This window comes from Galeopterus variegatus, unplaced genomic scaffold (genome assembly GCF_000696425.1).
Source record: "Galeopterus variegatus unplaced genomic scaffold, G_variegatus-3.0.2 Scaffold483, whole genome shotgun sequence".
In the NCBI taxonomy this organism is placed as follows: domain Eukaryota; kingdom Metazoa; phylum Chordata; class Mammalia; order Dermoptera; family Cynocephalidae; genus Galeopterus; species Galeopterus variegatus.
In genome coordinates this window covers 326,985-353,882 of record NW_007726594.1, presented here as the reverse complement: position 1 = coordinate 353,882, position 26,898 = coordinate 326,985, and the positions used below count along the sequence as shown (strand labels likewise).

The window sequence follows — 26,898 nt, the reverse complement described above, 5'->3', positions numbered from 1 at the left end:
CCAAGCCCGGGACCGAAAAAAAAAAAAAAAAAAAAAAAAAAAAAAAAAAAAAAAAAAAGGGCGGGGGGGACTATTAAAAATTGTGTGAGAGTGGAGACTTCTACTGATTAAACCACTGAAAATATTTGTTATACTCTGTTTGCCTCTTTCCCCTTCATGTAGGCCTCTGGAATTTGCTCCCTTGTTTTTTTTCCTCCCAAGTTGGCCTCATCTACCTTTTATAGTGGGTTTATTTTTTTCCAGGCCTATTTCAGAGCCTGGAAGTGTAAGGGTTTCATGCTTTCCTCATTTCCTTTTCCTCATTTGTCATCATGATGATTTTGGTTCCAAGAATTTGGAACTGCCTACTCTAAATTCTTCTAATTGAAGATTACCTCCAGAAATTTGGACTCTCCACTAGCAGTATTTGACATTTTTTCTTTACCCAAAGTAGTTTTGACAAATACACTCCTTCTAGCGATGCTTCTTATATTATATCTTCTCTCTGCCTTATCCCTTCATCTCTCAAAATCACTATTCATTGATTCCGATTTGTAATTAATCTCTGTAATTAATCTCGTTCTCAGCCAGAGACTCTTGTTTGCCCACATTTCTGTTTTATTTATTCAGGACAAGATTAAAAGGAAAGAAATATGAGCATTCTCCATTTTAATTTAATGGCTGTCATTCATTTTTTTGTTTGGAAAGATATAAAGACTTGAAATAAAGGTAGAAATGTTTTCGGAACTGTACTTCAGTAGTTTTCTGAGATATGTAGAATTTTAGCCCCATCATGTGGTGAAATTTTAAACTGCATGTGGCTGATTAAATTTCTGTGGTTTAGGGCAGTGGCTTTTGAACTATTGATTGCTACTCATAGTGAGAAGTAAAATTTACATAATGTGTTTATATGCCCATAGGTATAACTAAAACGAAAGTTTCATATACCTATGGAACACTAATATTTTATTTCCTTTTTTTTGGACCCCCTTTATGTGTTAGCCCACCATTGATCACTAACATTTTCTTTTGTAGTCTTGTTCTTTTATTCCATTAATGGGTCCTGTCCTGCAATTTGAAAAGTAACATTTTTATTATTGAAGGAGTACTGAATGGAAGTAGTTAAAGATAGTGAAAAATTTAGATAACTAGACAATTCCTTTTCTTCTAAATGCTTCTCATTCCTATCATTTTACCCTAGGAAGGGTAATAAAATAATCTCTGAAAACAGACTACTATTATCTTTTCATAGCAGTAATTCTTTGAACAAAGAAGGAAGATCTTAGGAGTATGGTATTAAAAGGGTAGACGAGTGGTAAGAAATAGAAACAGAAAGTAGTGGAATTTTTTTAAAGCAGAACAAAACCATGAAATTTCACTACAGCAAATACATTTTCATATTTGTGCTCAATATCCTGTAGTTATTTCTACAGCAAGATAGAGTTTAACAGTAGTACTTTATTGATTCTTTTATGGCAGTATTTAAAAAACAATGATGATTAATACTGCGCCTAAACTTATTTTTGACATGTAAGCAATGTCAGCTTGCATGGAAAATATGTGCTATTTATACTTTTAGGCTAAGAGGATTAGAAAATTCAATCAGACTGGTAGTTGAGTTCATTGAAAGCTCTATGTAGAAGAAGTTTACTTTGTAGGGTTTTTTTTGTTTGTTTTGGCAACTGGGCTGGCTGATAAGGAGATCTGAACCCTTGACCTTGGTGTTATCAGTACCATGTTCTCACAGTTGAGCTAACTGGCCAGTCTAGTTTTTTTTTTTTTTTTTTTTTTTTTTTGGTTAATTGTTTATTCTGGTAATCTGGGTGTCAGAGAAAATTTCTTATAGAAACTATATTTTAAAAGATGGTCTCTGCTTTGCTCACTGTAATAGTTAATGTTTTTTGAGTTATTACTTTATACGAAAGTAACAAAAAAAATCTTACATGGTAGGCACTCTTTTCTCCCTGTTTACACATGAGGGAACTGAGGTTGAGAGAGATTGTTATTTGCCCCAGAGTACTAGAGAATAGAAACCCATATGTGCCTGCCTTTAAAATTCATCAGTTTAGTAACTTTCTTTTCTTTATTATTAAGCAGTAGACTAAGTTTTAGAAGTGAAAAGCCAGGATGCATTTGTGCATGCACATGATTGTATTTTTATCCTGGTTTTCATAAACAGATGAAATTGCTATTTTTTCCCCCTCTACTTCAAGGATGGCATCTTCAGTATATCTCTCTGTAGTTACTCCTAGGGAATTTCTTTTCAGTGGCTACATAATGTTTTGTTGAATTAATCTACATGGATAATATAATTAGCTACCTATTAATGGACTAAGCTGCAGAGGTATCTAGATATCTCTTGAATGTATTTGTAGGGTTAATTCCTGGAGGTAGAATTGCTGTGTCAGAAGGTTTGTACTTTTTGGTAGATAATGTCTAATTGCTCTCCAGAAAATTTGTACCAGTTTATAACACCATCACAATTTTATAAGGAGGCCAGCTTCTTAGTTTCAGCAACACTGGATGTTTTCATATTTTTAAATCTTTCTGAAATTAGATGAAGAATGCTACCTCATGGTTTTGATTTGCATTGTTTAATTAGGTCAAGCGTATTTTTGTGTTAGGAACTGTTTCTAAGAACTACTTGTTCATATAGTCTATTTCTTAGTGATTTCTAACAGCCCTTTTCATATTAAGGGATTTGTTTGCCATTTTTATTGCAAACATTTTCCTACGGGTTGTTTGTTTTGATATTCTTAAAAAGACTATGTAGAAAGTTTTAATGATATATATATATATTTTTTCCTTTTTGTCTTTTTTCGTGACCGGCAACGGATCACAACCCTCAGTGTCGCACCTGTACCAGACCGGGACCGGCAACGGGATCGCAACCCTCGGTGTTGCTCCCACGCCTCGCTCAGCCAGTGAGCGGCCGGTCTGCATGTGGGATCCGAACCCTTGGCGGGAGCACCTGCTGCGCTTCCCAAGCGGCGCACTGTAGCAGTGCGCCACTGGGCCGGCCCTTAATGATATATTTTATTGATTGACTGATTGATTGTCTGCTGGCTGGCAGGGGGATCCAAACCTTGGTGTTACAACACTGCGTTCTAACTAAACTGAACTAACAAGCCAGCCCCTCAGGAAATATTTAAACACACAAAGTATAGAGAATAATTAAGCACTTATTAACTACCCAACATAGTCATATCTTAAACATGTGCCAAATTTGCTTTGTATCTCTTTGGGAATAAAATGTTACATATATATAGTCAAAGTCCATTGTTTGCTTCTTCACAGTCCTTTTCCCATCTTTATTTTTTCTCAAACGTATTTTCAGTGTATGTTCTTTTATTACTACATATGTGAATGCCAGTGAATAGTGTTGTTTTGTACATTTTAAAGATTTATGTAAGTGATTATTATTTATATGTTTGTATTTTCCTTTTACATTCCTTATATCTTTGAGATTTTTTTCCGTGTTGTTTTCTGTAGATTTAGTGTAATTATCTTGAGCTTTGTATAGTGTTCTGTTTTGTGTCCTTATACCACATTTTATTTGTCCTTTTAGGTTTAGATTGTTTATAACTTTTGGCTACTATAGAGGGTACTGCAATGAATGTTCTTGTAATGTCTCCTTGTTAGCATGTTTATGAATTTTTTAGGCCACTGCTTCTCAAACTTTAATGGGTACGAAAATAACCTGGGGATTTTATTAGAATGCAGATTCTGATTCAGTAGGTCTCTATTGGGGCTCCAGATTCTAACAAACTTTCAAGCGATGCTGATTCTGTCTGTAGACCACACTTTCAATAGCAAGGCTCTAATCTATAGTTAGAAGTAAACTTTGCTAGGAGTCGATTACACACTGCCAGATTTTTCTCCTACGTAGTGTTCTAATCTATACTCCTGTATACTATGTAAAATTATTCTCGTTACACACCTGTCAAAACTTTGTCAGATTATCAGAATTAACATTTTTGCCAGTCTTTGTTATGGAATGCATTTTCACTGTTTTTTGGACATTGGGTTTACATTTCTATTAATTGCCAGTTCACATTTTTTTTCCTTTGGGTTACCTTTTTTCTAAGTACTGGTTTAGAAAACATGTTCATGTATATATGTACTTATGTGTATATGTCATCTCTAATATCTCTAAAGTTACATAGGATTTTTTTTTTCAGTCTTCCATGTATTTCAAGGGATGTTTTCTAGCATCTAATAATATGTATTGAGCATCCCTAATCTGAAATTGAAGTGCTGCAAAATCTGAAACTTTTTGAGCTCTAGTGTGACATTTAAAGGAGATGCTCTTTGGAACATTATGGGTTTTCAGATTAGGGATACTCCACTGGTATGTATTCTGTAAATATTCTAAAATTTGAAATCTGAAACACTTCTAGTCCCAAGCATTTCATATAAGGGATACTCAGCCCGTACTTGTTGCTATCTAAAATGCTATTCTAAAAGGCCTTTTTATTGTCTTTGTTGCATATACATTGTATCTCATGTTAGGCTTGTATCTAACAGCCTTGATTCTTACTTTGTGGTGTGTTGGATTTTTTTTATATGGACAGTCATATTGTTCATAAATTGCACCAGTTTTCTATCTTCCTTTTCCTTTTGTATTTCTTACATTTTACTGTGCTGGCTATATGTCAGAGTCTTTGAAGGATTTGGGATTTTATCTTTCTTGTGCGCTAATAAGCTAGCTTGTTACTGTTTCATGGATGCTGGCAGAAGATACGAGATCCTTGGGTCAGAGACAACTTTATTACTCTTAGCACAACAAGCAGCATAAGCATGGTGTTGGTGCTGGTTCTTCTTAGGGTTGCCCCCTAAGACCTTTGGGGGTTGACAGGGAGGGGCCCAGATAGATGCTGTTCTTGTACTGAGTTTAGAGAATTGACCAGGTTTATAAGCAGCCTGATCTTTATTCCAGAGAAGGATGTACCCATCCCTAAATATTGCTCACTGCAAACATGACCCTGAGAAATGGGCCATTGAAAGAATAGCCAAGGCCTTGCGTTCTTGGCATATAAGCAGGAATGTGTAGGAATGCTCAGGGCCTGTGGTGGACTGCCTTTTGCAACAGTTTGCCATCAGCCCTATATGTTCTTGGTTGAATTTGAATTTTCACATGATTGCTCCACTCTGTCAGCTACTCTGATAAATCTGGCTGACAGAAGCTAGAACCAAATTCATTTAATTTGCCTTATACAGCATTTAATTAAGGCTACTGTCAACATCCCAAGCAGCAGGGTTAGGCCCAGATCCAGCCAACCTTGAATACATACTGAGGAGTGGGGACCAATAGGTGATTATTTTTTCACACAGCCAGGACATGGTCTGAGGTCACTCTTGATATCTGTTACAATCCATTCAAGGGAGTTTAAACTGTCTTTAATTTTGGTGTCATTATGTACAATTACAGGGACAGTAGATGGGCTAGAAAAGCAACGTTCATTCTTAATAGAGAGATATTCTGTGGCTTATTCTCCCCCACATACAAACATACCACCCGAAGGGGCACAGGTCACTGTTCATGGGTTGTTGTTAAGTTTGATTTGGGTTACTGTTATGTTAGGGTTAGGGTTAAAAAACATGTACGGTGTTACAAAGTAGCTGCAGCCATAATTGCCATATATGCCATAACCTAAGATTGTTAGGCATCTGGAGAAGCATATGAACTTCTGTCAGTCAGAATGAAACAAGGTTGTCTCAGCCAGGGTGTTTAAATGCATATTCAGGAGCTGCTCTTGATGGCATCAGGCATAGCAGGATAGTTAAGGACTGGCTATGTCCACATGAATTTTTCAGATCTCAAAGCATATGGATGGGGGTGACAAATCTTGCAGTGTGTCAGAGAGTCATCCCCAGCTGCTTTTTGACTCAGGCAGTGGTGCTGGTTCTAGCCGATAGAGAGAGCATTAATTGTTCACCTTCCTCTTTGCACCTCTTGGGGTAAGGTGTTCTCTCCCCAGGTACTGGGGTTATTGCTCTCCCTCCACAGCCATGAAATTGATGTCCTATTCCAATAGCTATGACTTCACTTAAGAAAAAATCCTCCCCTACTTGCACCTAGACTTTTTATCCAGAGGAATTGGATGTGAGTGGGACCAGGGCATTTTCACATAATTTGCAGGGACCCATTATGTCCCCCACTTTGGTCCACATTTGATACTGTAGGGGGACTAGGTGAGTAGTACACTCAAGCAAATGGTGATTATCGTTATGATCTAGGACGATGTCAGTCCAGGAGAATTCCATGGACAAACCAGAGTAAGTCTGAATTCCTTAGGTTCTATTTTGGATAAGCTGTCACCCACAGTGGTGGCCTGGACTCCACTTGCTCTTAGGGGAAAGAAAGAAACATTATGTTCGGGGATGATCAGGGCATAATCCTGAGTTCTTAAAATACGTCTGTGCAATCTTATCACTCCTCATTCTTTTCATACTGATTATACCTAGGAAGTGGCTTCAAGGAGATGATCTCTTTGGTTATACTGTATTCAGTGACCAAACTGTCTTACTAAGGTGTTTGAGAAGGTGAGGGAGGTAGAGTTTTAACTTCCTTTGAGTTGAATTTTGAGGAGGCTGTTCCAGTACTTGATAATTACAGATGCCTGTGGGTGGTGGGGAGCCCAGAATGTGCATTGGATGTGTTAAATATTGGCCCTGCAAGAAATTTGCCCATTTTGACAAAAGTCATACTGTTACCATACTGTCAGTGGTTTGCAAAGCCAAAGGCTTGATACAAATTAATTTCAAGGGCCACAATAGTGTGGTCAGAGTTAGGTGATCAGACTGTAACGGTAGTGCTGTAACCTAAAAAAGTTTAATAGTGGTGAGGTACCATTAGTAGCTTCAAGAATTGGTCAGAGGTTTGAGGTAGGTCCCCCCTGTGTAGTGTGACCTTCTTCATAGCAAGACACATGGGTCAGCTTTTGGCAGACGTCACAAGGTGGCATGCCGTGGTGGCTTCTGCATTAGAAAGATAACATCCTTTATTTTGTGTCCAGTCTATGATAGTGGATGTGTTGTCATGTCTGGTGTGATGATAGATTCAGGTGTCATGCTACAGATTTGATCAGTACTCTTATTTTTCTTGGTCTTGATGCTAAGACCATTAGAGAATAGGCCCTTATTGTGAGCTTCTACATGAGTGACTCAGACTGTATCATCAGCAGCTGCAAATTTTCAGTTTGCAATCCCATAGAGGTATGTCTTTAATCTGCTGGTCTGTGGTTTTTCAGGTGACAGACGAGATGACTAGGGCATTGGCAATAGCCCAAGAGTCTGTAAAAATATAAAATATATAGTCCTTTCAAGTATTATTAAGGGCTACTAACAGCTTTCATTTTAGCTCATTGTACTGAATGGTCTTTACCCATTTGTTCTTTCAGTGTTGTTTTTGGGGCTAGGTAGCTGCTGCTGCCCAGTGGACACCATCATCTTGTTGAATCATCAGTGAACCAGGCCCAGGCATTTAGGGGAACTTGTGATTTGAGAGGCTTTTGGAACCCGTGGCTTTTTTGCAGGTGGCAGGGAGAAGAATAAGGCTTACTCCAAAGGGTGGTTGCCACTTCCTGCAAAACTGAAATGTCCTTAAGGCCAAGCCATCAGCACCCTGTAACACACTGTTTCCATTTGACTGAGCCCTGGTGCCTCCACCCCCTCCACACACACACGTTTTTCTGGTTAGTCCTTAGGCTGAGTTGATCTACCTTATTATTAGGATGTCAGGCCGGAGCATCACAAGGTCTCCATGAGTCAGGTGTTTGGCCACTGCCGAGCTACAAGAGCTCAGCAGTGGCCAAGAGGTGTTTCCTTTTTAAAAGGAGCATACTTGGTGCCTGTGTCAGGCAGATGGCACTGCTGTACTGGGAAATGGCCTTTCTGGGCACTCCTGCAGCCACCAAGCCTTCAACTACATTTCTCATTTTCTTTTCTTTTCTTCTGGTTTTCTGTACTGTTTCTGCTAGACCACCTAGGAGGGGACAGGGGTTACCAGTCAGAATGCACATTCCTTGAATAGGAGAATGTTGATCATTTTCAGTACAAGCATGTAAAAGCGTGTAACGTTAGTACTAGGTGTAAGCCACAACAACAGTACCTTGAATTGGCCTAACAGTTCTGCCTCCTAGATCACCTTAATTTCCTTTTCCTACTGCTGAATTTTGTCCAAACTATCAGTCAAATTGAGGTGCCACAGCACCTTTTCCATAAACCGAGGAGTTTATAAACACATACATGTCAGGGGCTACAAAGGTTTCAGGAGATTACCATGATTCCTTCAGTTGGGAACATGGGAAAGTGCACGGTGGAAGGGGAGACCATTAGGGCATTGCATGGGTGTCTTGGAGGTTTTTTGTTTCTCTTTTGGCTCCTCAACGTAGGGTTGGTGTTGTCTCATCTTGTTCAGGTTCCTGCAGATAGTTAGGGTTGTGCTTTTCTGCCTCCATGAACCACGCTGCCATGGTTTTGCTTACATTTCTCAATATTTTCAGTCATTCCTGTGCCTAGTGCCATTTCCCCCTATGGGGTGCATATAATAGTGACTTTGGTGCTTTTGTCCAACAGAGCTATAAAAGTTTGAGTCTTTCCCCTTCCTTAAGTTTGCTGGCATACTAAACTTTCATACTAAAGCAGCTGAGGTCAAGGTAGAAGGGAAAGGGATGGGAGAAGAGAGGGTGAGAGGTTTTCTTCCCCTCCTGACACCAACTAATTGACACCAACTGGGTGGTCCTACAAGTCAATTCAATTCTGACACTAACTACTCAGAGTGTTGGGAAAATATAGGAAAATGGTCAGGGCCCCTTAGATGTTCAGAATCTTGCTGAGCATTTTGATGTAAATAGGCACGTGTGCCCAAATGTTCCTTGGTTATTGTCTAATGTAATTGTGCATGTGCACCCAGGTGTCTTGGGTTATGACTTAAGTATAAAGGACGAGTGGCTCTGATCCGTGGTATCCCCCACCCTTGGGGGGGGGGAGGTGGCCATGGGGAGGCAGCTACTGCTTCTGGATGCTGTTGCTGCCAGGGCCTCTTGGACCCTCCGGAGAGGCTGCCCCGCCACCACTGGGCCTGTAAGCTGCTGCTGCCATTGCTAGGACTGAGCTCGTGTAGTCTGCCAACTGCCCACCGCTCCCAGGGTCTTTCCCCAATTACTTAGGGTGGACCTGCGTGTGAGGGGTCTGGTGACCCAGTCTGTACAATGGGTTTGAAGGATCTGAACCCTAGCCCTGACAATACAAACGGAAACTTAGTATAACTAAAATAACGAAACATTTTGGCTTTAGTTATGATTCGCCTTACTCAACCGTATAGCTTTACACAGAGTATCATCAGACTCTATATATTTAAGGGCTCAATGACATAAGACTGCTCTCACTTCAGACACTAGTTACAAGTGTTGAGTCCCTAGGCTACCCACATTTTTGTCTGACTTGGCCACAAACTCAGAGGTACCACCACCCCACTTTCAAGAGGTTTGATAATTTGCCACAACAGCTCACAAAATTCAGGGAACAGGAGGGAGAGAATGCTTCCATGCCATGAACGAAGGCTCTGTATTTACTTTCTGTTCCCAATAGGCAGCAGCTTGGGCTTTACAAATTTACTTCTAATGTTTTTAGTCTTTCCAAAACTGTCCTCACTACTGACACTATTTATTTCAGCTTTGGAGACCTCTTGACTCATCACTCAGAGCCATATTGCCTTTCAGCTTACACCTCATTGTGATAATGAAACATTCGTTTTCTTTCTCCCACTGAGGAGAACAAGCAACACCAAAGCACCATTTGGACACAATGTTTCAATTTCACCCCTTGCCCAATTAGTCTTTAAACTGTGAAGAACCCTTAACTATCCCCTCCCATCACTTGAATGAGAGCAGCTGCTGCCAGATCCTGGAGAGTTTTCTCAGATTACCTAATCTGGACCATGGGGGCTTTTGTCTTTTATTCCAGAAAGCTTTAGCTCTGTCAGCATCATATCCTCATCACTAAAACTGTTAGGTTCTGTGAAGGATTTAGGGTTTTTCCCCCCTACTTTCAAGCTAACAAGCTAGTCTGTTACCGTTTCATGGATGCTGGCAGAAGACATGAGACTCCTAGATGAAGGATTTTATTACTTATGGCATAGCAAGCAGCATGTAGATGAGGAGGTGTATGGGGGAACTGGCACCAGTAAGTCCCACAGGGACAATAATGGAGGGACCTCATTAAATGATAAGGGTATATGCGGTGGGTTTGCATTGCAACTGAGAAACTCTGCTCTTTGTCCTTGAGGGGGCTGCAGCATGAACATAGTCCAGAGAAATGGCCTGAGTATAAAACAGGGCCTTGTGTTCTTGGTGTACCAGCAAGAATTAAAGATTCTTGACCTAGAACCCATTAAAGATTTCCTCTCCCAATAGCTATGGCTCATAGTAGTTAAATATAAGTGGTGATGGTGAATATTCTTTAAAGAGAGTGTCCCTAGTACTTTGCCATTATGTCTTAGAGAATTTTGATAGAAACATCCTATCAGATTAAAGATGTATCTCCTCATAATACATTCTATCTGATGGGATTATCTATTCTTCATAAATGCTTGGTAGAATTCTCCAGAGTAGTTTTGGCCAGGTTTTTTATTTGGAGAGGGTATAGATTTTTCACTGTCCAATACAGGAAGCTATAGTCCCATGAGTGAATTTAAATGAGTCAATTAAAATTAAATTAAAAATTTAGTTTTTCAGTGGCACTAACATTATTTCAAGTGCTTAATAGTCACATGTGTGTAATAGTGGTATTCGGGATAGTACAAACATAGTTCGATCATGGCAGAAATTTCTCTTGGAAAGTCCTGATATATAGATTTTCCTTAATGGTTGTGGGATGAATTAGTTTTACTGTTTCTTGCCTTGGTTTGGTTCTGTATTTATTTATTTTTTAAGAAAATTGAGTGACTTTTTGTTAGTTTAAAAGTATACACACAGAGAATATTCTCTTGTTTAAAAAATACCTCTCCTATATCTTCAGTTGTGTTTCCTTTTTTATTCAGATTGTATGTATTTGCTTTCTTGATGTGGCTCATCTTGCCAAAGTCTTGATCATTCTTATTAGTCTCAAAGGACCAGGTTTTTTCTGGTTCCATTTTAGTTCTATCTTGTTTTCTTCTTTATTAGATTTTCTTTTCTTGTTCTTTTTTTCTTTTTTCTTTCCTTTCATCTACTGTTTTTTTCTAATCTACCATTCTTTTTTTTATTTTTTTTTTCCTTTTTGTCTCTTTTTTTGTGACCGGCAACGGATCGCAACCCTCAGTGTCGCGCCCGTACCGGACCGGGACCGGCAACGGGATCGCAACCCTCGGTGTTGCCCCCGCACCTCGCTCAGCCAGTGAGCGGCTGGTCTGTATGTGGGATCCGAACCCTCGGCGGGAGCGCCGCTGCGCTTCCGAAGCGGCGCACTGTAGCAGTGCGCCACCAGGCCGGCCCTCTAATCTACCATTCTAAGCTTACTAAATTTCAGGCTTTTGAAACAAAAAATTTCAGTTTATATCATTCATTATCCGGGTTTTATATTTTCATGTGCATATGTATTAAATGTAGCATAGTTTTTTCTTGAAAGTTTTGAGGTCTTGATCATTTGCAGATGATATAAAAACAATTTGTCACATATTTTCATTTATGGTTTTAATCTTAAGTTGAAGTTTTAATTTTGTCTGGGTTTTTGTATAAATTTGTTTTCAGATGGGAACCAGTTAATAATGGTGATAATAGTAATATGTAGTGAAGTGCTTCCCATCTGCCAGGCACTGTACTTTTTGTTACATGGATGTCTCATTTAATTCTTCAGCAGCTCTTAAGAGGAAGAAGGTCCTTGGATTTATGTACAAAAGGAGAACCAAGCATTAGAGAAATTTAATCACTTGTGAAAGCTGTTCAGTTAGCTCCTTGTGGTGGCATCAGGATTTTGAGCCTAGGTAGTCTGATTCCAGACCAGAGACCAATGCTTTAGAATACCAATACTGTTTATTTAGTCATCTGTCTTTTCCCACCCTTATCTGCAGTTTCAAAATCCAGAAAGTTCTGAAAAGGAAAACTGTTTGCGTAATTCATTTTACATTAAAATTTGACATAAAGGAATATGAGGCCACACACACTATCTCTTGTGTTTTGTTTTGTTTTGTTTTTCTTTTTCTCTTTTAAGGAAATTCTATTTGGTGTGAATATTCCTGTTTCACTGTGAAGAGGTACATGTTTCATTATGGGGTGTTTCATCATGTTACACTTATAAAATCTGTAAAATTCTGAAATTCAAACCTGTCTGGTCCCAAAAGGTGAGGAATTGACTGATACTCATTTCCTAGCTTTATTTGGATCCATTGGGGTTTTTTTGTTTTTAAAGATGACCGGTAAGGGGATCTCAACCCTTGGCTTGGTGTTGTCAGCACCACGCTCAGCCAGTGAGCAAACCGGCCATCCCTATATAGGATCCGAACCCGTGGCCTTGGTGTTATCGGCACTGCCCTCTCCCAAGTGAGCCACAGGCCGGCCCTGGATCCATTGTTTTAAAGTAGACAAATTCCTTGTCTTCCACTTATATTAATCCTTGTTTTAGTTTTACAGCTAAAATATGCTTGCTTGTAAGGAATATCAAAAGGTTATGTAAAGGGTTAACAGCTGAATGCATTTCTGAGCTCTGTGACTCTGTGGTTTGCCAACTTGTCAGCCCTTCTGTGTGGGTGAGAGATTGCTCAAGTTGCAGAAAGCCGCTTAGCCACATTCCCTGTCTCTGTGACCCAGTTTTGCCCACCTGGTGAAGCCCCCTACCCAAAGCCCCTTACCCACCTCTATCCACCTGGTGAAGACCCCAGTTTGGGTGACTGCCTGGATACAGACAGAGCCAATAGAAAAGCTTGCTTGCTTGCTCAAGAAAGGTATATAACCCCAGTTCTCCCTGCATTCGGGGCCCAGGTTTTCGGAACGTGAGTTCCCCTGAGACTGCTGGTGTAATAAATCATCTGACTTCTCTGTTTCTCTGAGTGTCTGCATTTTCTTGGAGACTTTTTCCGTAACAGTTTGAACTACTTTTGTTTAATGATTTGTCTATCCCTGTGTCTGAACCAGACTCTTGTTTATGGTATTGTGTGATTCATTTTAATATATAGTGTGGCTTGGACTATCTTATTACTCATTTTTCACACTTTTTTATGGCTTTTACCATATCTGTACTTCTAGATAAACTTTTAATTCATTTTGTTATTCATGGGATGGTAACTTATTGGTATGTTGATTAGGATCATATTGAATTTGTGGTCAAATTTAGGGGGAGAATTGGCATCTTTATGACCTCAAGCTTTCTATTTAGTAGCAGGATTCACATTTTCAGGACATATTCTTTACTAGAGTTTTGTTTCTTTATTTTATTTTATTTTTTTGGTTGCTGGCTGGTATGGGGAATCCAAACCCTTGACCCTGGTGTTATAACACTGTGTTCTTAATAACTGGCCAGCCCAGTTTTCTTCTCTCTTTTTTTTTTTAAATCTTAGTTCTGCACATTCCTTGATATCTTTCACCTTGATATTTTATCTTTTTTGGTACTATTATGAAAGGTAGTTGGCCTTCTATTATACTCTTGAGCTTTGGAAACAACCTTGAAACTTTAACTTTATTATTATTAAAAAAAACAAAAACAAAAAACAAGGTATAATTTATCTGTTCTAAGTATAGAGTTTGATTTTTAGTAAATATGCAGTAGTCCCCTCTTATCCCTGGTTTAGCTTTTTCCAAGGTTTCAGTTACCTCCAATCAACTGCTGTTTGAAAATAGGTGAGTACAGTGCAGTATTTTGAGAGACATGTTCACAAAACTTTTGTTACAGTATTGTATATTGTTATAATTATATTTTATTATTATCATTAGTCTCTTGCTGTGTCTAATTTATTTATTAAAATTTACTGTATGTATGTATAGGAAAAAACGTAGTATTTATAGAGTCACGTATTTGGTTTCAGGCATCCAGTGGGAGTCTTTGAACATATCACCTGTGGATAAGGCAGGTCTACTGTATACCATAGTGCAGCCATTATTGTGATCTAGTTTTAAAACACATCACCACAAAAAGTTCTCCCATGCCTGTTTGCTGTCAATTCTTGCTCCTTTCCCAGGCAATAAATAATTTGCTTTCTGTTTGATTTAATCTCTCTAGTTTAGAAATTTCATAGAAATGGAACCATATGAAATGTTATCTTTTGGATTTGGCTTCTTTCATTTAGCATAATGTTGTCTGAGGTTCGTCTCAGCTAGAATGAACATTGGAACATTGTTTTTTTATTTTATTTTTTAATAAAGATGACCGATAAAGGGATCTTAACCCTTCCTTGTCTTGGTGTTGTCAGCACCACGCTCTCCCAAGTGAGCTAACGGGCCATCCCTATATAGGGATCCAAACCCGTGGCCTTGGTGTTATCAGCACCACACTCTTCCAAGTGAGCCACAGGCTGGCCCTTACATTGTAGCATTGTTAATACTACTTTTTTTTATTGTGTGGATATACCACACTTTCTTTACCCATTCATCAACTTATGAAGATTTAGATCTTTTGCAGTTTTTTGCTATTATGAATACTGCTACTGAGAACATTAGTGTATGAGTCTGTGTAGATGTTTTTATTTCTCTCAGGTAAATAGCTGTAAATGGAATGGCTGGTTAGAATGGTTAGTATATGTTTAATCTTTTAAAAAACTGCCAAACTAATGTCCAGATTGGCTGTACCATTTTACATTGCCACTGTTTTTTTTTTTTTTTTTTTTTTTTTTTTTAAAGATGACCGGTAAGGGGCTCTTAACCCTTGACTTGGTGTTGTCAGCACCACGCCCAGCCAGTGAGCGAACCGGCCATCCCTATATGGGATCCGAACCAGGGGATCTTAACCCTTGACTTGGTGTTGTCAGCACCACGCCCAGCCAGTGAGCGAACCGGCCATCCCTATATGGGATCCGAACCAGGGGATCTTAACCCTTGACTTGGTGTTGTCAGCACCACGCCCAGCCAGTGAGCGAACCGGCCATCCCTATATGGGATCCGAACCTGGGGCCTTGGTGTTATCAGCACCGCACTCTCCCGAGTGAGCCACCGGGCCGGCCCTACATTGCCACTATTAATGTATGAAGATTTCAGTTGCTTCATATCCTTGCCAGTGGTGGGTATTATTTTTTAAAGAAATTGAGAATTAATAAAATAAAACCCATAATGTGTATGTATATGTAGACATACATACATTCAGTCTTGAATTATTCACATATTTACCTTATGTGGTATACTTCATTCCTTCCTGTGTATTTGAGTTTCTGTCTGTTATTTCTTTGTAGCCTGAAACACTTCCTTCGGTATTTTTTGTACAGCAAATCTGCTAGCTACTAATTTTCTTGGTGTTTGTTCACCTGGAAACATTTTTATTTTGCTTTTACTTTTGATAAAATTGTTTTTCTGAATATAGGCTAAGGCTAACCCAGCTGATAGTATTAGTTACTAAGACATGGAAACATAAAGGTGATGGAGAAGGTAAGTTTTGAGATGGCCAGGAGATAGCAATCTGTAATCAGCAGACCACTTACAGCTCAGCAGAGAGATCTGGACTGGAGAGAGAATTGGGATTGTTCAGCATGTAATTAAACTTTGAGAGTAGATGAATGCATCCAGGGAGAGTACCAATGATAACGTTAGAAGAAAAGGTCACATAAATTGAGAGATGCTTTCCACTCCTTTCTAGATATAGGGTAAGAATGAAGAGCATTTTTAAAAGGCAATCCTTGTCAATATGTAATGTTACAGAAAGGACAAATAGATGAAGGATTAAAAGAGGACCACAATTCAGCATAAAAGAAGTCAATTTGACTTCACAAAGGCAGTATAAATGAATTGATTATGGAGGCAAGTAGACGTCAAATTGCAGTTCTATGTTGAAGAATGTGAATGAGAAACTTTTATGGAAATGTAATGAGAAAAATAGGGTAATAGAAATGTAAGGTACGGAAATGCTAGTGTCTTCCTACCCCCAGCCTCCCAAGAAGATAAGTTTCTTAATAAATGCTAATGAAGAAGAGTTTGAAGACAGATGAAAGGAGTTAATTGAGTGAGATCTTTGAGGAGATGAAAGGGGAATGAAATCTGGGGTACACGTGTAATCATTAACCTTGGATAGGAGGATGGTATGTATACCTTTGCTTCTACTGTTGACAGTATTATTAGGTTAATATAATATCTGCTAAATTCACTGTTCAGAGAGTCACAAGTTGTGGTTTAAAATATTTAATGTACCAAACCAAATTAAATCAAACCTTTCTCTTAAACAACCCATTGTTTTACCTTAAGCAATGATTATTTTTACTGTGTATCTTAAAATTTATGCTTATTTTCTGTATTTGGTTCCTTAAACCACAAAACCTAGGAAATATGAATAAGTGAAATCTGAAAGCGGAAACAGGGATGACTTAAATTAGCAAAGTTGAATTATTGGACCAATTTTCTGGTGGCTTGAGTGCATTCTTTGTAGGAAATATTACGTTTAACTATCACCTCTTGTGTGTCACATCTTAAGTTTTCCTCTGTGTATAAGCGTTTGTTACTGGTACACAGTGTTAGTATTCCTTGGCTTCTCTGTAATGTTATTGAAAATATATTGTCCATAAATAGAAAGGATCTCCTATGATATAAAATAGCTTAAATAATAAGTAAGATCATAATTTGGCATGGGAAGAGAACAGAGAGTGTTTGGTTCTTTTTTCCAAATTTTTCACCTGAAAAAAGGGAGCTGAATGGGGAGTTAAAATTTTACGTTTTAGAGCAAATTTCAGTCAGTTAATGGTTATTAAAGTCTGTGTGTTGGAGTTGGAGGATTTGTGTGTGAGTTAAGCTGTTGATAACTAAAAGTCAAGGATGATGATGAAAACACCTAACCTTGAAGTGGTTGATTCTGAAGTAGAAGCAGAAGTTTGAGTTTACTACTCATGTTGGACATGAGGATTCCAGAGATTGGAGGGCTATTGACGATTATTCCCCAAGAAAAATGTAGGTTATCTAGTGTACGTTTGCACGAGCATTGCTTTATAATAGGTGGAATTCACTGGTTGCTTATCGGTCTATCTATAGCAAGTCTGGATTATGCCTCGGACCTGAAGTTTTTATTTTCCCTTTTGAAAGTGCTAGTAGTAGGGAGCTACCCTAGCCCCTTTTATTTTATTCAAAGATGCGTGGCATGGACAAATTAGCCTGCTATAGGAATTTGATTTTTTAACAGTCTCAGTGGATATCAAAGTCATACTAATATCAAATATCAAATCTAATATCATATCTAATAATACTAATATCAAATCATACTAATATCAATTGGGTATCATAGTCATACTAAAAAAAAGTGGGATATAATGATATTTCCTGGAATCTAGAACAATAGAAAAAATTGTTAATTTTTTCCTTTACTCCTGTTATTTTCTTCTATCAATGAGAAAGGCAGTAGAAGGACATTTTTACTTAATTCTTTTTCTTTCATCTTTTCAGCTCTGTAATATTTACATGGAAATCCACGTGTTCATTTATTTTGGAGGAATATTATTAATTATTAGTGACATGTTGAGTTGAAGTTGGATTATAGCTATATTGGAAGACTGCAGAATTGGGAGAATTGTGGTCATGTAAGCTTTCCAAACTAGTTTGCCAAGGGGTTAAATTACATAGATTGAGCATTATTTAATAGCGTGAAGATTATACACAAACCTCTTCACTTTTGCAAGTACTTTGTATTCAATAAGAAGTGTTATAATTATAGCTCAGCAAAAGAATGGCTTGGATTGTGTACCTAAATACTTTCAAATTTGGGCTTTCTTGTTAAGTGTAAGCATGATCAGATTTCAGGCATAGTCTGTAACAATTATACTAATAATACAGCAGACTCCTTATTGTCATTTAAAACCCTGAGTACTTAACGCAGGTTCTTTAATTGTAGTGATTTAGAAGAAGGTTATAGGAAAAGAAGAAAATAGAGAGAAGGGCAAGGTGAGAGCTCTTCTCATAATTGCCTAACGCCTTGTCATTACCTGATTGGCGTTCACATTAATTTGATCGGTCATAGAGTTAGCTCTTCTGCTCTCTAACCTAGTGGGAACTTCAAAATTAGATTTATGCATAGCCTGTTGTTTGCATGAGTTGAAGAAACACTTATTTTGACTACTTCACTGAAGGAGTTAGGCAGCTGGGTAGTTCTTTGCAGCTTTGCGGAAAAGCTGTACCCTTTAAAAAAAAAAAATATTCCTGCTAGCAATATACAAGTGTGTCTGTCTTCTCAACCCTTGCTATCATTCGATTTTGTCTTTTTCATTTTTGCCTGATAGGCAAGAAATACTAACCTTGTTCTAATTTGCATTTTATTGATTACTTGAGAAACTGAGTATATTTTTATATGAGTTTTGGCTCCTCTTATTTCTGAGAATTGCCTTTTTTAATCCTTTGCTCATTTTTTCCATCGCTTTGCCCTTATTTGTATTGACTTATAGTGTTCTTTCTTTATATTTTGTCTTAATTCACTAAATTTTGTGTTGAAAATATTCCTCAAAATCTGTTGTTTTTCCTTCAGCTTTATTAGTGTCTTGTATCAGAGTTTTTCAAGTCATGTCATAATTTTCATGGTTTCTGAATTTTATATCTTGCTAAAGAAGACCTTCCTTTAATTATAAAAATAATATACCTTCCTATAACAAAGTTATAAAATTATAAACCTTCCTATAGCTATAAAAATAATCTTCTATATGTTTTTCTTCTCTTAATAGGTTGTCCTAAAGTTTAGTTCTTTAATCCATGTAGCATTTACTTTTATGGATGGTATGAAAGAGGATTCATACCATCTATAGGTTATATCTCACAGTAGATGGACTCATTACCACCCACCCCCCAGTTGATTTAAAATGCCATCATTATCATAAAGTATGTTTCTATTTATATATCTATACCAATAGTATGTTTTAGTATCTGGCATAGCAAGTGTCCTACCCCACCCCCATCATCACTTTCTTCTCAAACTTTTTGTTGGCAATTTTTATACATAACTTTCCTTTCAGATGACCTTCTGAGTCTATCTGTTAAAATGAAAATTTTAAAAAATGTTAGGAATTTTTATTGTGATTTTGTCAGATTAGTAGATTAATTTTGTGGCTAAATAACAAACTTTATAAATAGTTGGGACTTTTATATGTTTCTAATTTTTGTACATTCTTTTCTTTTTTTTGAGTTTTCAAAAAAAATTTGGTTTGGGGAAGAGGAGTTTGGAAATAAATCTGGAGAACTTAAAACCGAAGTCTCATTTGATAATTCTTATCTGATATAGAAGAAAACCTTGAGCTATAGTGAAAAAATTTATATCAAATAATGTGTGATACAGAATGTTACATTTTGTCATAAGAGAAATGTATCGTATTTTAGCTTTTTCACCTTACAATGGCATTTTACCTTTAAGTTTTTTGGAAAAGTAGATGTAGTTGATGAACTCTTTCAAAAAGGAGTGCTGTTCTCATTAGGTAGAAGAAAATGGACCAGCAAAAAAATTCGTCTTATGTACTTAAAGTTACTAGTTATCAAATGCCTTGAAAATAACTACAAAATGTTCCTCCTAACTGTTTAAAGTTCTTGGAAATAACTTGGAGTGTTACTAGTTTTTAAAGTTGTATTTAGGTATTCTAAGTATGTTTATGATTTGTTTCAGTCATCATTGAATTTCGAGAAGCATTCTGAAAACTTTTCATGGACAGAAAGTCGTTATGATGTGAATCGTCGACGGCACAACTCGTCAGATGGCTTTGATTCTGGTATTGGACGTCCTAACGGAGGTAAAATTTGCTAAGGAGTGGTAGAATTTAAGGACTTTTTTCCCCATGTTTTTAAAAGAATGTTTTGAATGCTATTCAATCTTTAAGCATAACTATCATCTTTGAATTTATATTACTTAACCGTTAAATAAAGGTAACTTTGGAAGGAAAGAAAAAAATGGATGGCGTACACATGGAAGAAATGGTACTGAAAACATAAATCATCGAGGGGGATACCATGGTGGAAGTTCCCGTTCTCGTAACAGTATTTTCCATTCTGGAAAAAGCCAAGGACTACATGAAAACAACATACCTGACAATGACACCGGGAGGAAAGAAGACAAGAGAGAACGCAAACAATTTGAGGCTGAGGATTTTGTAAGTTTCTTGTAATTTTAATTCAGATGAGGTTTCTGCAAGTGCCATTTTAACATCAAGGCATTATTGTGAAGCTTTATCAGTACAGCTTATTTTCTACAGGGATCACACTTGACAGGTATTTGTCCAATTATTATTAGTATTTTTTTTTTTTTAAGATGACGGGTAAGGGGATCTTAACCCTTGACTTGGTGTTGTCAGCACCATGTTCTCCCAAGTGAGCAACTGGCCATCCCTATATAGGGATTCGAACTGTGGCCTTGGTGTTATCAGCACCATACTCTCCCATGTGAGCCATGGGCTGGCCATTGTCCAATTGTTTTTTAATCCTTACATTTAGTGAGGGCTTTTTGTTTGCTGTCCCCCCCCCCCCCCCCCCCCCCCCCCCCCCCCCCCCCCCCCCCCCCCCCCCCCCCCCCCCCCCCCCCCCCCCCCCCCCCCCCCTTTTTAAAAAGTTTTGGTGTATTTATGTTGTTTTATTCCTTATAGAGATATGAATAATTTACCTTAAGAACTAGTAGCTGAACTTAGTGGCTTATTTGTAAGTGCATCATAGTATCTCTAAAAAGCTATTAAGCTTTTGCAAAGACTATTTTACCAATATGTTTTATTTAGAGTTTTGCCTTTAAATAACACTTGATTATTCATATATTACTCTTAAGCTAATCCCAGGATATCTCTTCTTGTCTTTTAGCTATTTCTCTATTCAAAATTTTCTTTGTGGTCGGGGAAGGCAAACTAATTGTTACCCTAGGTCAGATGTAATTGGGAATGTTAACGCAACTACTAAAAATAAGTATGAGTTAATTAAAAACAAAGTTTTCTTAATTGTTCCTTATTCCTAAATCTCACCATGTGGTTTATGTAAATACTATACTTGCCAAATTACAGAAAAATTGATCTAGCATACATTCCTATTTATCTAGTTCTTGTGATTCATTCCTGGTAATGAATTTGCACTTTACTTATCTTTTTATATGTTCATTGTTAATTCTTACTCAGTATACATATGAGTGGCTCTGTGAGTCAGTTGCTGTTCTTGGCACTCATAATACATAGGTGAATAAGATAGGCAAAACCCCTCCTCATTGAGTTTCTGTTTTAGTGGGAGCATACAGAACAGAAAAAGAAAATTATTCATATTTTGCAGAGAATTTAGACAGGAGGTGACTGAGTGCTACTTTGGTTTGGGACAACAGGGGAGGCATCTCTAGGGAAGAGATATTCAATCTGGGACCTGCTTGAGTGAGCTTTGAGAGGAAGAGCTAGTGCAAAGATGGGAGCAAGCTTGCTATGTTTAAAGGATGAAAGTTAGGCTAGTATGGGTAAAGAGTAGTTAGTATTAGACCAGATTAGCAAAGTAGGAAAGGATTAAAATTGAGTGGACTTTTGCAGGTCAAGGTAAAGAATTTTTGTTTAATTCCAAGTGCAGTAAGAATCCTCTCTGGAGAGGAGTCATGTGATGTGATGTTAGTTTTTAAAAGACTACTCTGATTGTTAGATCTTGAGTGAATTATAGTGTATGAAGGGAGACTAGTTAGGAAGCAGAAGGAGAAAATGATGGCTTGAACTAGGTAGCTGAGATAAATGAAGATGAATGGTTTTTGGATATGATTTGGAAGTAGTTTGGATGGAGAGTTTGAATAAGGGAAAGAAATTGATTGATTGGATTTTGGGTAGGGGAGTGGTGAGGGAAAGAGAATAAAAGATTGCTCTTAAGTGCTATTATCAAGTAACATTGGAATTTCTGTGCCTTCCCATTTCAGTAGTCTGTTTTTTTCACTTTAATCACCATAAATTTGAATTTTTATAATAAAAACAAGCTGGGAATAATAGTGCTCTTTCATAGTTTTGTGAGGGTTAAATGAATAATACATGTATATAAACCAGTTAAATAGTGGATAACACATAGTGAGCACTCAATAAAAGCTAGTTGCTGCTATCATTATTATTATTATACCCCACTCTCACTCCCAAGGTGGTAGTCATCAGCTGTTATAGTCCTACTCTGGAATATAGAGGCAGAGTGTAATTTCTCATAGTATATTTAAAAATCCACATATAACCACCACCAAAATCTTTACCCTATTTAGTTTGTGTCTCTGAAAGAACCATAGTAGTATGCGTGCATTCACTTTTGGGCCTTTACAATAATGTTAGTATGATGTTAATAGTAATTTACATTTGTGGGCAATTAGAATATTTATATTTGGGTTTATTTTATTCAACATGTATTTACCTTCTTTAAATGAGGCAAGCTGTGTTGCTAGGTAACATAAAAAATACTAGATATAATACTGAAAATTTAGGATTCTAGAGAGAACATATCAACTAAGATTAGCTTTAGAGTACCCATCCAGTGCTCATCTCACTTTTCTTATTAATAATTCTGAGCATCACTTGTTGAAATAAAAGTTTGCATTTTGCTTTGAGAATGACTACGTGAACTAAAGCATTTCAGTGATGAAAACCTGATGGAGTAATTGGGAAATGGTTTGATTTTCCTCTCCTTTGATCTTGACCTCTTACGCACTAAGGAGGGATTATTTCTCCGATAATATGCAAAGATCACAATCTCTTAAATTTGCTCTTTTCTTTAAAAATTGAAACTTTTTTCTCAGATAGTCATGGATGAGGAGAATTTATTAAGGACTTTTTTGTTTTCTTAAACTAGCAGTGAGTACAGATAGTAAACATTTTAGTGGTTGGCAGAGTAAGCTGTGAAAGTAAGGTTTATGAGTAATTAGTCTTTAGTAGTTGAGTTAATTTGCTTTTGCTGTGTAAAAATAAACAAAAACAACAAAAAAGTTGATAATATCAGGTTCCTCAGTTTCAGTGTGTATAATTTTGAGATTGCTTTAAAAGGAAAGGATTTACTTTTTAAATGTGAGATGTTTAAACATCTTTTTTTTTTTTTTTATTTTAATGTTTTTACAGCCATCTTTAAATCCTGAATATGAGAGAGAACCAAATCAAAATAAATCTTTAGCTGCAGGTGTATGGGGTAAGTAATCTTTGATCCATATTTGAGGGGTATAAAATTTTGATGTTTTATTTTTTGTGTTTTTTAAAATGCAGGCTAGAATAAAAACTTCCTCTTCTAAATATGTTTTTGATGTGCTAAGCTACCAAAAAAGGTAACAGTTGTCTTTTCAAAAGAAGAGATTTGAGGTAGAAGAAGAGTTTAACTTGAAATACTTGATTTGTACTGTTAGTACCATTAAGTATACTCAACTTGAATATGAGTTTTTTAAAAAATGATTTTGAGTTAACGTAATAGATTGGTATCATTTTGAGAGCAGCCTGATAATGTAAAGAAACAAACTTAATTTAATATTTAGTTTTTCGAAGTTGAAAATTCAGTCAACTGAAAAGACAAGTATTTCTGATCATTGTATGACCTGAAATTAATCTTCTTACCTATGAAAATAGTTATACATAGACTGTTAAAAATAATTGTATAAATTTGCCTATGGATTTAATCTATATTTGAAATTATTTGCCTCAGATTTTCAGAGTTTAATGAGTTTTTTTGGTAATAGCTCCCTTTTCTTTAAAACTACTGAGTTTAATTTGATAGCATCCTACAGAAGGTAAAGCTGTGCTGATATTACAAATTAATTAGACAGCTTTTTTTAAAGATTCAAGTGAAGTTTAAAATAATGGAAAAAATCATAATACGAAGATTTGACATCTGAAAAGTAAATTTAATTATTTGATGCCAAATTCAAAGGTGCTGTATCTACTTTGGAACTTGTACACACGTTTTGTATTTGTATTTTTCTCTTGAAAATCAACAACTTACTAAAACGAGGATTGTGGCTTACGACAGCATACTAGTCCTAACAATAACAGCATTATTTTAAACTTTGCCACTTCCTGTGCTGTTCTTTATTGTATTTATTTATGGGTGAAACTCTGAGGAATTATTTTGTTTTCTTTTGATCTCCCTCTTTATTTAAGGGTTTTTGAGGGGGCGGGGGTGGGTGGGGGTGGTCAGACACTTTTGTTAGAACCATGTGAATGGCTTTGTTTTTTCTGTATTGCAAATTAGTATTTCTGCCACTCTCCCCAGGCCTACACGCCCAGACACACACATACCCAACCAAAAAAATCTCCCAAGCTCCTCTCTTAGGTATGTTTCCTTATTATTCAGTTTTTCTGGGAACAACTGATTGCATAAGAATATAGAACCACCTAGAAGGTGTTAAATAGAATCTCTAAGAAATTAGGAATAATTTGGATTTGATTAGAATGAAAGTAAATAAATAAGAATGTTAGTGTTTGTCATATAAAACTACCTATAGATGCTATTGGTACTGATCCTTGGTTGATTTAATAATTTTAGAAATGATTTAAAGACAAAGACATCTTTGAAAATAATGAAACTAAAATGTATTAATATAAAAATTTTGGTTCTCCTGTTTCAGGGTTGGTCTAAGGATTTTGAGTACTAGTTGAAAAGATGTTTAAAAGGAAGATGTACTTTTTACTGTGTTTAGGTAAACTAAGAAATGTGTCTGCATTAAGAGAGAAAATGGTTGTGTCATGGTTAATTGGTAAAATTCCCAGTACTTCCCATAGGAATACAATGAAACTTCCATTGTATCACGTTTTGCTGTTCCTCTCTCACTTTCCCCCCTGGGTTCCCAAGTATTGTTTTCCCCATTGCAACACTTAAAATAGCTATGTTCCTGAGGAAGACCAGAGAGTTTTAGGAAAGACTTCAGTAGAACTTTTTAGTGCTACTTGCTTCCAGGTAAGTAAAAATGTACCAAATGAAAGAGTAATATGTATAAAAGAAAAAACAATTTGTCCCTGAAGCTATAATTTTATAGATCAAAAATTGGCAGAATCTAAACATAATATCCCAATTTAAAAGAAAAAATACCTTGAGGGAAAGTAATTAAGCCATTTAAAATATAGTTACATAAGTTTAATTCTACTTAGAACTTAGTTGGCTTTATTGGAAACACCTTCATTCAGTGTATATCCATGACTTCTACAGTGTTTTTTATCTTAAGCTGTTTAATGCATAAGATTAATAGTTATTAAATAATCCATTGCCATGTTAATAATTTAAAACTAAAACAGAATTTAAGGTAGTCCAGTGTGTCTGTGAGAATTTTAAAGTAACTTAATTGTGTCATCAAATTATTTTGGTGGGGACAGGCAGTGTGATATGTGATGAAGTGTTTGTAGACAATTTGAGATGTAATTAGCGGCTATTAACTTGTGTGTTTTCAGAAGTCCTGTTGGCTGTTTTTGTGTCAGCAACCCAGCATGTCAGCAGTGTATAATTAATTGGTAGAGCTTAACATTTAGTGCTTAAGATGTTAAATAATGAAAAATTTCAATCACTGGTAATTAACTTAAGTGTAATCCTGTTTCAGCTTAGCATTTATATTTGTGTCTATTCACTGATAATTTGATGAACTACTTATTTTTGTTCATTTGTGATATACTGCTTAGGACCATTAAGATTCATTATTAAGATTTTTGTTTGTTTAGCTTTCTGAATCAAAGCAAATTAGTGACCAGTTCGTAAAGATGGGTTGTTTTCTAGAAAATTTCAGTATTAGTCACAAGAATGCAGATTGAGTGAAATAATTGCATTAAATGAGGTAGATCATGATGAAAACCAGTGGGGTTGTTTTTAGAAACTTTGGTAAACATAATTAAGGGATGGAAGTAATCTTTGTCGAATTTCTTTGACAGTATTCTATTGATGGATCATTTTGTTTATATATTGAGATGACCACTTTCCTTCAGTGTCTGTCTTATATGAAAACAGTTCTAAGTTGTAAAAATTATAACATTATAAGAAGAAAAGTAATGCAACTTCTGTTCAAGGTTGTGAAGGAAAAATTAATAGGGTTGAGTAGGCCATCTTGACACAAGTAAATTTTATTTGGTTGGAGTTAGTATTTTTACTTGTTCCTCATGGAAGTTTATATTTGTGAAGTGTATTTCTTTAAGCCTGTTCGTTTTTCATATGAGTAAGTTGGGGACCTCATTAAAGGAAAAGTATTGGTTAATATATAACAGTCAGTGAAACTCATTTGATTAAAACTCTCATGTAGTACTATAAACTAAAACGTTTGTTAATTAAATAAAATACTTAAAACCAACAGAATTCAAACAGCATCAATCTTTATAGAAATCTTAAACAAATTGTTTTTCTGTGTTAAAATTAGTGTTCACAATGAGAATTTATTTTAATTGCTGTGGTATAGGTTCTTTGAGTTTGGTATGTGTACATTATTGTCTTATGTGACCAAGTTTTCTCTTCAAATTAATTTGAAAACTTGATGGATTCAAATACTATTTACCCTTCACATGGCTAATATGCTTTTGTTTACAAATTAAATTTGCCTCTGTGTCAAGATAATTAGTAAACTAAATTAGTAACTGGCCTTGATATGATGATGACTTTGATGTCACTTGACAGTGCATGCTTACAAGCTTCTTATCCTAACCATTCAGTATAGATTTATTAGGATTTTTAATTGGAAATGGTGTTGACCTGAAAGAAACCAAGGCTGAACATACAAAGCATAGGGTTTATTGAGCCAATATGATTGCAACCGGGGAAACACATAGATCAGGTCACTCTGATGCGCTTCAAGGGAGACCAGTAGAGCTTAGCATTTTATTATCACAGGAAGGGAGAAGAATCAAAGGAGAGAGGGAGAAGAGGA

The 26,898-nt window shown here is 36.5% G+C and overlaps 1 protein-coding gene across 3 annotated transcripts in view; it reads left to right on the top strand.

The window, feature by feature from the left end:
• The window catches only part of GPBP1 (GC-rich promoter binding protein 1), an 88,448-nt gene that overhangs the window by 40,352 nt on the left and 21,198 nt on the right, over window positions 1-26,898 (top strand). For 2 of the 3 annotated variants that reach the window (XM_008569240.1, XM_008569239.1), the window contains exons 4-7: window positions 19,717-19,840; window positions 19,974-20,197; window positions 23,135-23,201; window positions 24,273-24,332. In XM_008569240.1, the coding sequence (XP_008567462.1) occupies window positions 19,717-19,840; window positions 19,974-20,197; window positions 23,135-23,201; window positions 24,273-24,332 (475 nt within the window). The remainder of the gene's footprint in view (window positions 1-19,716; window positions 19,841-19,973; window positions 20,198-23,134; window positions 23,202-24,272; window positions 24,333-26,898) is intronic. The other variant, XM_008569241.1, reaches the window with a different exon arrangement.